The 12,195-nt window shown below is 37.0% G+C and overlaps 1 protein-coding gene across 3 annotated transcripts in view; it reads left to right on the top strand.

The window, feature by feature from the left end:
- The window catches only part of LOC104719950 (arginase 1, mitochondrial-like), a 3,427-nt gene continuing 1,265 nt past the window's right edge, over positions 10,034-12,195 (top strand). Inside the window, exons 1-7 of one of the 3 annotated variants that reach the window (XM_019234333.1) lie at positions 10,034-10,125; positions 10,295-10,547; positions 10,640-10,799; positions 11,004-11,137; positions 11,428-11,637; positions 11,720-11,830; positions 12,044-12,184. In XM_019234333.1, coding sequence (XP_019089878.1) covers positions 10,395-10,547; positions 10,640-10,799; positions 11,004-11,137; positions 11,428-11,637; positions 11,720-11,830; positions 12,044-12,184 — 909 coding nt within the window. In that variant the 5' untranslated portion in view covers positions 10,034-10,125; positions 10,295-10,394. Of the gene's footprint in view, positions 10,548-10,639; positions 10,800-11,003; positions 11,138-11,427; positions 11,638-11,719; positions 11,831-12,043; positions 12,185-12,195 lie in introns of all 3 variants that reach the window. The other 2 variants (XM_010437945.2, XM_010437933.2) reach the window with 2 other exon arrangements.

Below are 12,195 nucleotides of genomic sequence, written 5' to 3'. Positions count from 1 at the left end.
AGGTTCTGTCCAGGTTCCAAGGCAAATGTGGTGTTGACTTCCTCAAAATTTTTGACTTTTCTCTCCTTTGTCTTAGTGGAAAAAGCTTGACCATCAATGGTTGGCCTCTTAATCCCCTTCTTCACATCAAACTCCATCTTGAAGTGCTCACCATGCTCTATTCTGATCTTTCCTTGCTTCACTTCAATCACAGCTCCTACTGTTGCCAAGAATGGTCTTCCTAGGATCAGTGGGTCGTCTGGTTCCTTATCCATATCAAGAATCATGAAATCAGTAGGGACTTCCACCCTTCCAATCCTGAGAGGCAAATTTCCCAGGATTCCAATAGGATGTCTGACTGTTCTATCAGCTAGAACCAAATACAGACTACTCGGTTTAAAATTGATGAATCCCATCTTGTTGGCAACTGACAGCGGCATAACGCTAACTGAAGCTCCAAGGTCGCACAAGCAATTCTTGAAAATCTGGAGTCCTATCGAGGATGGCAAAGTAAAGGAGCCAGGATCCTCCAACTTTTCCTCGATTCGCAGCTCAGGATCTAAACACACTCCACTCCTGAGAATCTCAAACCCAATCTCCTTGATAGCCTCCTTAACCTCATTCTCCAGCCGAGCTGCCTCCTTGGCAGATTCCTCTTGAAGTTCGTGTGGTGGCAAAATCTTAGGAGGTGGATCTTTATGCTTGGCCATACGCTCTGCAAGCGCCTCCAGTTGGATGTCAAGTGCAGTATTGAACCTTTCCTCTAGCTCCCCTTCCTTTGCTACAGGTAGTTGAGACTGATCTCTCATCTCAACATCTACTCGATGTATCATCCGATCACCATCATCGGGTAGGTCATAGGGTTTAGCCTTGGGTGGTTCTTCGATTTGTGATTCTTGAACCATTGCTCGATCATCAACTCGATCAGTCTCCTCGGGTGAAGGCTCGGGTTCATACTCGGATATGTAATACTTGGCCTCGTTTATTCCATAGTGATCTGTATACTCCCCATCTTGAGCATCACTGTCCTCAGTGAGGTAATCCTCATAGTCATCATCAAGGAAGATGGCTTGGGCTGTGGCATAATCCTTAGGGTTCTGAACAGTTTTACCTGGGAGCTGGTTGGTTGTTGTGGTGGCCTTCCAGGTATCTAACCTTAGTATTTAGTGATTCGTACTTGGCATTCAAATCATTGTATCCTTAGTCGATCTTGTTGCTCATCTCTGCAAACCGTTTTGCAATGTCCATAGATGTTGAAGCCTGATTCTGAATCATTTGCTGAAGTAGGCCGCGTAACTCAGCTTCCTGTGATTGGTTCTGCGGGACTTGTTGTTGTTGGAATCCAGGTGGTGGGTTGTAGTTTCCAGAGTATTGCTGCTTAGGTGCATAGCCTTGATTGTACTGAACAAAAGGCTTTTGCTGGACCTAGTTCCCTTGAACTGCAGATGGGTAAGTTTGGTCATGAGGATTGGCAACATTCGGGTTTCAGTAAGACAGATTCGGGTTTGGCTTGTAGTTGTTGTACCCTTTGTTAAAACCTCCCTGGTTGTTGATGTAGTTGACATCCTCTATTTGCACAGTCTCCCCATCTTGTTGTAAAAACATCAGATATGGCATGAACATGCTGCTGTTGGCTGAGTAGTTTATCAAGCTTGTCATTGAGGGCTTTCATGTCCCTCTTGTACCTGGCATCTTTCTCTCCTGTAGATCGCACTGTGCGATCATATTCCTCATTGTAATTCCCATCAGATTGAGCCAAGTTCTCCACTAGGTCTCAACCTTCATCAACATCCTTGTTGAGGAAGTTACCATTACTTGCGGTGTCCAGCAAAATTCGTATCTTGGGGACTACTCCTCTGTAATGTACTCAGCAATGAAGCATTGTTGAAGCCATGATGTGGACATCGGGTAGTGTATCCCTTAAAACGTTCCCAAGCTTCACTGAACATCTCATTGTTCTTCTGAACAAAGCCGGAAGTGTCATTTCTCAGCCTTGCGGTTCTGGAGTTAGAGAAGAATTTGGCCAGGAATGCCTTCTTGAACACTTCCCAAGTGGTGATGGACTCCTTGGGGAGTGATTTCTCCCAGATGTGTGCTTTGTCTCCCAAAGAGAATGGGAAAAGCCGGAGTTTGAATCCATCCTCACTGACTCCATTTATCTTGGTGAGGCTATATAGCCTATCAAATTCATCCAGATGATCCAACGGGTCCTCCATTGGCAATCCATGAAACTTGTTACTCTGTATCATCTGGATGAGACTACTCTTGATCTCAAAATTGGTTTTATGGACAGCAGGTGGCACAATACCATTCCTTTGAGTATGAGTAGATGGAGCATCTCCTGCTCCTATGTTGATCCTTGCTTGAGGAGCTGGTCGACCGTTTTGATTGTTCATCGTCTCCTCAATGATTGTTGGTTCTGGTTGAACTTGTTGTTGTCTGAGTAGCCTTGGTCTGTCGATGTTGTCGATGAAAGAACTCAGGTTCTGGCTACCTCTGGATCGTGTTTGCATGCACAGGTAGGTGTCCGAGTGTGTACACGAGGGTCAAATTGATCCAGGTGATCGAGTGACGGGTTGGGTGGGTGCTCGGGTTGTACCTGAGATTCAAAACAAACAAGAACGAATGCAAACAAGTCAGATTCCGAACCAATATAAACAAAAGAACTTGAACTAGCAAGTGCTGAAATCCTAAACGTAGCAAAATAAACACAACCAAATGGCAACGACGCCAAATTGATAAACAGGTTTCACCCAGGGTATCAATTCCCTATGCAGTTGTAGTACAAAGGGTTATCAATCGAAATGGTTGTTTATGCTAGCAGGAAGGATGCAATCAGAACAATGCAAGTCAAGCCAAGCAATTAAGGGTTTTGATCTAACAATCCTAAAGTAATAAAATAAGGAACCACACGACCTAAGCACTTGATGCAAGCATTTGAGTACATGATCGGGTGGGATGATCGAGTATGCAAAGATGGTATGAACAGCTCGAGGGGTTACTCGATGCAGATTATCGTGTACCTGACTGGGTAAGGGATCGAGTAAGGTATGAAAATGCAAACAGTTAAAATACGAAAGCTTCTAAGGATGGGGTAATCGAATCCTAAGTATTCCTAACCGATACAAATGTCTTACATGCCTCAAGCAAATATTTCCTAGACAATGAATCTCTAAAACCTTGTTAAAACACTCTCGCACTAGAAACAATCAACCTTGATCACACCCCTACCCAACTCTCGTTGGAGAAACATGACCAAGCAGGCATTAAGATTCGATTCATTATTGTCAGTAAACCCCTTACTCATCTAATCTCTTAGGCTAAGTGAGTAAACCTCTAGCATTGGTTGATTCAAGCATCTCATCTACACCTCTTGGTGGTAAAACGCCCTAGATCTAATCTCAACCTCTCGGTCTGTTGACAGCATTAAGAACACCAATCTAGAAGGAAATCTAATAAACAAATACAATCAACTAAGACATCCTAACCGATCAAGAACACAAAATCATCTATCCCATCTCTAGAAACTTTACTACACTACTCAGACATAATAACAAGAAACATAACAACAACTAAGAACGAAAATTGCATTATAATAAACGGTAGAGTAGAGTAGAAAGAATACAAGATAGAAATCTAAAGAAATGATAAAAATTTATAGAATAAAATCTAAAACGAAAGGGAAAAGTGTTTGAGTCGCTCAGTTCTCTCACAGAAGCTCTTGCTCTCTGGTTTGAGGGTCTGCGGCGTGCTCGTTTGCGAGGAAGGAGAGGAGGGTTTTATATATGGAAACCCCTTTGACATAGCTTCCCAGACCTGCCTGATGGTCTACTCGATGGGGTACACGAGGGTGAAGTCGGTTTACTCCTCGGGTAGATCTTCGGGTTGTTCTTCCGGCTCTTGGATCCTCCTCGATCGTGTTAGGGTTCGGACTTGTTCTTCCAGCTCGATGGCTCCTTCGGGTACATGCTCGGGTTTGTCCTTGTTTTTCCCCATTTTAGGCTCTTTAGCACCTGTTTTCATCCAAAACATGCAAATGCAAGAATGCAACACCCTAAATGGCCTAAAAGTGAAATCCTACAGTTAATGTCCTAAAAATGCTGAGTTAGAGGTATGAACAATGCAAAATATGGACACAAAAGGATGCTAAAAACATGTAAATTATAGAGTTACCACTACTCTTTCTACATTCTTTCGTTTCTATTCCCTACTTATTTGAGGAAGAAGAATCATCTACTTTGTATTCTAGAGAAGATCTCTCAACCCTTTTCTCATACTCTTAATCTTTTATGCAATATCTTATTCATATAGCTTTGATTTGCATGAGTATGTCTGAGTAGTTATCTTGTTGGGTTTAAGGGTTTTCAAAAGGGGATTCATGAATTGTTGACTAGAGTGATTAGATTTGGGTTTGTTCGTTTATTGTTCTCCATCTAAATATATCTTTGATGCTTACTGCGTGATTGACGCCCTAGCTACTGCTTTTAGGATAGATTTAAATAGCCTAAAGTAATTTAGATGAGCAAAGCGTCATAACCAACCGAAAGTTGAGTTATGGAGTTTTGTTTGTGAACTTATCAAACTTGGATTATTTATGTGTGTTTAGCTCCTATTTACCTGCGGAAATAGAGTAATCTAGGTTGTCTAGACATAGTGATTAGGTTCTATGGGAATAGGCCAGTTGCTTAGTCCAAATTTGAGTTCTTGAACGTTAATAATCGAAAACTCCCTGTTTAGTTTATTAGTATGATTTGATCTATGATACCCTGAGAATTCCCTATTGCCCAACACTTCGTCTATTGCTATTTACATTGCTTTATTTCTTATTTGCTTTCTATTTTGGTTCGAAGGAAAACCCACAACAAACCCCCATTTTATTTTGTCTTAGCCATGTGCAAAGAGAATATCAAGAAGCTACCATGTGCAAAGGATTTGGCTCAAGCCTTACGGGGGCTGCACTTCAGTGGTTTATCAACTTGCCAAACGGCTCAATAAATTTGTTTGCATCATTGATGGATCTTTTTGTTGAACAATTCGCAAGCAGCATGAACCTCGAAAAAACAGCGGATGACCTTTATGAGGTATAACAGAAGAGAGATGAGCTGTTACGTGCCTACGTGGGATGATTCAACAAGGAGAAGGTGTCGATACCAAGTTGCAACATGTCTACTGCCATATTGGCATTCAAGAGAGGTTTACTTCATGATGGTGACTTGTACAAAGAACTTACCAAGTATCAGTGCAGAACCATGGAAGATGTGCTCTCGCGGGCATGGGCACAAATAAAATGGGAAAAAAATACACCGTATTGACATCAACATTCGTCACATTTTGACTCTCGCACAGTGAGAAACGAAAGATCAACACGTGATGACAAACTTTACCAAAGACATCGAAGCGAATACACTAGCGTCATAAGTAATGGTGAGGAATCTTACCAAACTTAAAGCAAAACTGAAATTGAGGAGCGCAAATCGTCAAAATGACTCGATTTTTACTGCATGGTGATATAAGGTTATTGAAAGGTTTTATAAGTTATTATTCATTTTCGTTTTTAGTTATATTTTTACTTCTTTTTAACATTGATAGATTTTTGATATAAAATAACTAAGTTTTTAGTAACTCATTACCCATTATGAGAGTATACTTCGTCAACTTGGTAGCCATGTGCTGATGACAAAATTAGTAGAAAAATGCTTACCCTTGGGTAACCAACGCTAATGAATCGAGAAACTTGAAAAGTTTATGGATGCTTACCCATTGAGGAAGCATTTTTCAATATGATAGTCACTGCTAACCATTGAGGAAGCAGGCGCTGGCGAAATTTATGTGACGAATCACTGGATGCAAAATTTGACAACGAAACACTCGTTAACAAGAATCTTATGGTGAGACACTTGATGCACAGATCTTCAAAACGTTCTCTACTGAAACTTAGAACTCATGTCATGAACATGGGCTATAAATCTTGTTGCAAGACAGAAAAATCATGTCATTTGATGTGAAGCTTGTCACGATACAAAATAAACATGACTTACAACGTATGACATGGTCCTGAAGTTGTTCATATAGTAGTGTAGCCATTGATACACGAATTCGTGAACGATAGGCTCACTACAAAAATTGGGTAATCACCTAAAAGGGAAACACTCGCTACACTTGCCTACTAGCGAGACGTCGCTAAGGTAGTTTAACAAATTTTATATCCATCTGGTGGTTGGGTAAAAGATATATGAACTTGACAGCAAAACACTTGCTAACAATAAATTCGATGTGAAACGCTCGAAAGTGGAACTCATTAGAATGACACGAGAAATGGGTCACGAACCTGAATCATGTCACGAGCATGGAATCAATAATTTGGCTGTGAAAAACTCGTCAATGTGAAGCCAATTCAAGAAATTGGTTAGGAACCACATTGTCTATTTAAAGCCAATGCATGGTTATGAACCACATTGTCTATTGAAAACCAATATAGAGTCAATGTGTAGCCAATTCAAGAAATTGGTTAGGAACCACATTGTCTATTTAAAGCCAATGCATGGTTAGGAACCACATTGTCTATTGAAAACCAATGTAGAGTAAGTGTGTAGCCAATTCAAGAAATCGGTTAGGAACCACATTGCCTATTTATAGTCGATGCATCAATGTCTAGCCAATTCAAGAAATTGGTTATGGCTGCACTGTCATTTCCGAACCAATGCGGAAACAATGTAAAGCTAATTCAGGAAATTGGTTATGGAGACTTTATCGTTTTAGTACCAATGCAGAGTCAATGTAAAACCAATTCAAGAAATTGGTTATGGCTGCTTTGTCGTTTTAGACTCAATGCAGAGTCAATGTGTAGCCAATTCAAGAAATTGGCTAAGACCACATTGGCGTTTTAGAGCCAATCCGGGGCCAAAGTGCGGCCAATTCAATAAAGTGGATAAGGCCAAATGTCGACTTAAACCAACACTGAGTCAACCGTGTATCCGATTCAAAGAATTGGAGACAATGTGAAGTCAAGTTGTAGCCAATTCAAGTAATTTTGGCCAATGTGATAATTGGCTAAGGCTAAACCGACAAATTGGAGCCAATGTGGAACCAATGTGTATCCCATTTGCCAATTCAAGTAACCTGTTTATGACAACTATATCATTTTAGAGCCGATGTGAAGACAATTCACTAAATTTGCTATGACAAATTGTCATTGTTGAGTCCATGTGGAACCAATTCATCTAATTGGCCATGAAAAAAATTGTCAATATAAATCAAATGCTATAGCCAATTCATTAAATTGGCTATGACAAAATTGTCAATATAAAGCTAATGCGCAGTCAATTTAATAAACCGGTGATGACAAGCATTGTCACAGGTCTTGCCATGGGATAAACATCGTCCCAAAACTACAAAACTACAAAATCACGATATGGATCACAACATCGTTAATGGAAAGCAACGAATTAATCAAGTGCGAGATAACAGCTACAGCTATAGGTATGTCATGACTTATACAAATATTTAGCTTTTATATTTATGGTTTATTAAAATGATACCATTTGTCTATACTACTCTATAAATTCTTATTAAGAAAATAGAGAGTGGAGGACAAACTGTTGGGCATAATTTTAATCATATAAATTATAATAGATAAATTCTATTATATTTATGATATATTCTATAAAAAATAGAGAATTATCCATTCTCTAGAACATTGAGTCAATGCCGGCCGTAACGGTAAACATTGAGTCAATACCGGCTATAACGGTACGAATCAAGCCAATACAGACCATAACGACAATCATCAAGCCAATATGGACCGTAACGGCAAACATCGAGCTGATACAGGCCGACACAACAATTAACGAGCTAATTCGGGCCATAGCGACAAACAACGAGTCAATACGGGCCATAACTGGACTTTGGGACCGACTCTGATTTGCTACAACATTATCAAGAAAATATTTGACTCAATCTCGTGGAGAGAATATTGGGAACGACCTTATCTCATGAAGAGGCGGTTACTCAAACCCAAAATCCCATGAGGATTACGGTAAAGAGACTTCTATATAAATAGGGAGCGATATCGGCACAATAACGGGGGAGATTGAAGCCAAAACAAGAGACCTAAAACACAGCCACACGACTCAATTCCAAAGCATTGCTATGGTTCCTAAATTGACTCGTTGTGCTTTAAACTCTTGTATTTGAGCTCAATACTTTGATCAATAAAAACGACTATTCAACATCTATTTCTTGTTTTCGTAGTCTCTAAACGAATCGATTATTTTTGTCCAAACACATACAACAATAACAACCAACCAACAAAAAACACAAAAAATGTATAATATTTAAGAAAGAGTGAAAGAGAATGAGAAAATAAGTATTCATAGGATGGGAAGTCACGGGAGTTACAATTTAGAAACAAAAAGTATGGGAGTTAATTGTAATTTATTATGTGTTGAATAAAGTTGAATAGAGAAATATAGTTAATGTAAATTTATTTTATTTCAGTTTTTATATTAAAGTGTGAGTTAAATGTATATGATGAAATGTGTTTTATTTATGGTTTAATTGAATATATATATATATTTTTTTGTGCTTTATATTAAAGTGTGAGTTAAACTTCTATGATTAAAGTGTTTTATTTGTGATTTAATTGGAGAATTTTTTCTATATTAAGTCATGAGTTAGATTAAATGTGTTTTATTTGAAAAAAAAATTTGTTCAATGACAAAATATGTTTTATTTATGCTTTAATTGGAAATATTTTTTTAGTTTTATATTAAAGTTTGACTTCAATCTATAATCAAACTTTTAAAATAATATTTAATTTGTTTTTTTAACACATACAACAATAATCAACCAACCAACCAACAAAAATCACAAAAAAATGTATAATATCTAAGATGAAGTGAAAGAGAATGAAAAATGAGTATTTATAGGATGAAAAGTAATGAGAGTTACAGTTTAGAAACTAAAAAGTATGGGAGTTAATTCTAATTTATTGTGTGTTAAATAAAATTAAGTGGAGAAATAAAGTTAATGCAAATTTATTTTATTTCAGTTTTAATATTAAGTGTGAGTTAAATGTATATGATTAAATGTGTTTTATTTATGTTTTGATTGATTTTTTTTCGATTTATATTAAAGTGTGAGTTAAATTTATATTATTAAAAGTGTTTTATGTATGGTTTAATTGGAAATAATTTTATCAATTTTATATTAAAGTGTGAGTTAATTAAATTTATATGATTGAATGTATTTTATTTGTGGTTTCATTAGAAATAGTTTTTTAGTTTCATATGACAAAATGTGTTTTATTTATGGTTTAATTGGAAATATTTTTTATTTTATTTCAGTTGTAATATTAAAGTGTGAGTTAAATGTATATGATGAAATGTGTTTTATTTATTGTTTTGATTGAACCTTTTTAGCTTTATATTTAAGGGTGAGTTAAATTTAAATGATTGAATGTGTTTTATTTGTGGTTTAATTGGAAATGTTTTTTTTTCAGTATTATATTAAATTGTGAGTTAAATGTATAAGATAAAATGTGTTTTACTTATGGTTTAATTGATTTTTCTTTTATGTTTATATTAAAGTTAAATTTTAAAATTTATGATTAAATGTCTTAAAATTGGATTAATTGAAAATATATATTTTTAGTTTTACATTTAAAGTGTGAGTTATATTTATTTGATTAAATATGTTTTATTGGTAATTTAGTTAATTTTTTGTTGAATAAGTATTTTGGACAAGTGTCAGTTTTACAGTAGTTGTGGAAGAAAGTTTTAGGAGGTATCTAACTTTATTATATAAGAAAGTTTAATTTTAAAGTGTATGATTAAATATCTTATTTGTGGATTAATTGAAAAAATATTTTTTAGTTTTATATTTAAAGTGTGAGTTATATGTATTTGATTAAATATGTTATTGGTAGTTTAGTTAAAATTTTGGTAAATAAGTTTTTTTGGATTTAAGGAAAAAAAAAAGTTTTTTTGGACAAGTGTTAGTTTTATAGTAATCATATGTCAAGCCATGGAAGGATGGAGATGTGGACATTCCCGATTTGAAATCTCGCGGAATTGAACATACAAGGGAAAAGGGGTGAGAAAGAGAGAGAGGCGAGGAAGAGGAGAAATCAAAGCTCAAAATTCTATGGTTCATTAATGATTTACAGCCTATTATTAATTGATAAAATATTATTAAAAATAAAACTAGCTAGAGAATACGTAATTAGATATTAGATATTATGTATAAACGAGTAATTTATGTAACGTAATTTTTGTATATTATGTAACGTAATTTTTATACTGATTCGTTTTCGTAGTAGCTCCACCGAGAAAAATTCCGAGCGGCGCAACATAGGTTTCTCAGAGAATCTTGTGTTGCCCAGACTTTGATCTGTGAGTTTAGATCCAATTTCAGATATGTCGAGGATTATTGGGAAAAGAGGGATTCACCACTTCCACAGGCTCAATTCTGCATCGTTCACGACCGTGTCTGCTTCTTCGATCGAGAAAGGGCAAAATCGTGTCATTGATGCTTCGTTAACTCTCATTCGTGAAAGGGCTAGGCTCAAAGTATACACTTTTTTTTTGTAAAGGTTTAATCTTTTTCAATGTTTATTGCGTCTTGTCTGTTGTTTGATGATTGATTGTGTTGTGTTGTGTAGGGAGAGTTAGTGCGTCTTTTAGGAGGAGCTAAAGCTGCAACATCACTTCTTGGAGTACCACTTGGTCACAACTCTTCTTTCCTTCAAGGTCCTGCCTTTGCTCCTCCTCGTATTAGAGAAGCTATTTGGTGTGGTAGCACAAACTCTGCAACTGAAGAAGGTATTGACATGGGTTTCCATTAGGAACTTAAAAAGTTTCATCTTTTGTATAGCAACAAAATCTGGTTCTGGATGTGGAGTTGTTTCTCGTATTTGATGGTTTATAAGAGTGAAATGGTTAGGTTTCTGTTGTTACTAGATCATCCAACTTAGGCTATTCGTGGTTTATAAATTGATTGATGTTGTTGTGTGGAATATATTGCAGGGAAGGACTTGAAGGATCCACGGGTTCTAACTGATGTTGGAGATGTTCCAGTACAAGAGATTAGAGATTGTGGGGTCGATGATGATAGACTGATGAATGTAATAAGTGAATCTGTGAAGTTGGTGATGGAAGAGGTAAAGCTATTTGACCATTAGCTCTAGTGTTATGCCACCTTACCTATTTCAGTAAATCGGTTTTATATGTTTTGAATCTTCAAATTCGTCGAGAAGTTCTTTTTGAGATCTTAGTGTTTGAGGTCAACACGTCTCAGTGTTGTATTAGTCTTTTGTTATACTTATTTGGATCACCTTGGTGTTATTTAGGAGCTGAAGTTTTTCTGTTTGGTCACATTTGATTGACACACTGGTTTTAAGGGGAATGACGCTAAAAGTCCAAGTAACTGATATTTTATTTTCTGTGTCAGGAACCATTGCGTCCGCTGGTCTTAGGTGGAGATCATTCCATTTCTTATCCTGTTGTGAGAGCGGTTTCTGAGAAGCTTGGATGGCCTGTGGACATTCTTCATCTTGATGCACATCCTGATATCTATGACTGTTTCGAAGGAAATAAGTACTCTCATGCATCTTCTTTTGCTCGTATCATGGAAGGTGGCTATGTCCGGCGGCTTTTACAGGTTTGTCCGATTTCTCTGTTGTATATACATCACAATCTCTTGGGAAAGATAATCTCCTTAGGAGAACCAAAATTTCTTGTAGGTTGGGATTAGATCGATAAACCAGGAAGGACGGGAACAGGGCAAGAGGTTTGGAGTAGAACAATATGAGATGCGAACCTTCTCGAGAGATCGCCCTATGTTGGAAAATCTGGTATCTCTATCTCACCCTATATGTAGACTAGACGAAGAGTATTAGATGTAGGGGTGGCCATTCAGTTTGAAACTTGGTGGTATTAAATTAGTTGGTTCAGCTTTAGTCTGAGGAATTTGGTTGGGGTTTTGTATAAATTGCTTGTTGAATGCTTATTAGAGGTTTTGTGCATTTGGTACATGTTAAGTTATATATTGAATTGTGTTTGTACAGAAACTAGGGGAAGGAGTGAAGGGAGTATACATCTCGATAGATGTTGACTGTCTCGATCCGGCATTTGCACCCGGAGTGTCCCACATCGAACCAGGAGGTCTTTCTTTCCGAGATGTCCTTAACATCTTACACAACCTTCAGGCAGATGTTGT

This window comes from Camelina sativa, chromosome 2 (assembly GCF_000633955.1).
Source record: "Camelina sativa cultivar DH55 chromosome 2, Cs, whole genome shotgun sequence".
Taxonomy (NCBI): domain Eukaryota; kingdom Viridiplantae; phylum Streptophyta; class Magnoliopsida; order Brassicales; family Brassicaceae; genus Camelina; species Camelina sativa.
Note: the sequence above shows the minus strand (reverse complement) of the source record. Positions and strands in the feature narration are given on the sequence as shown.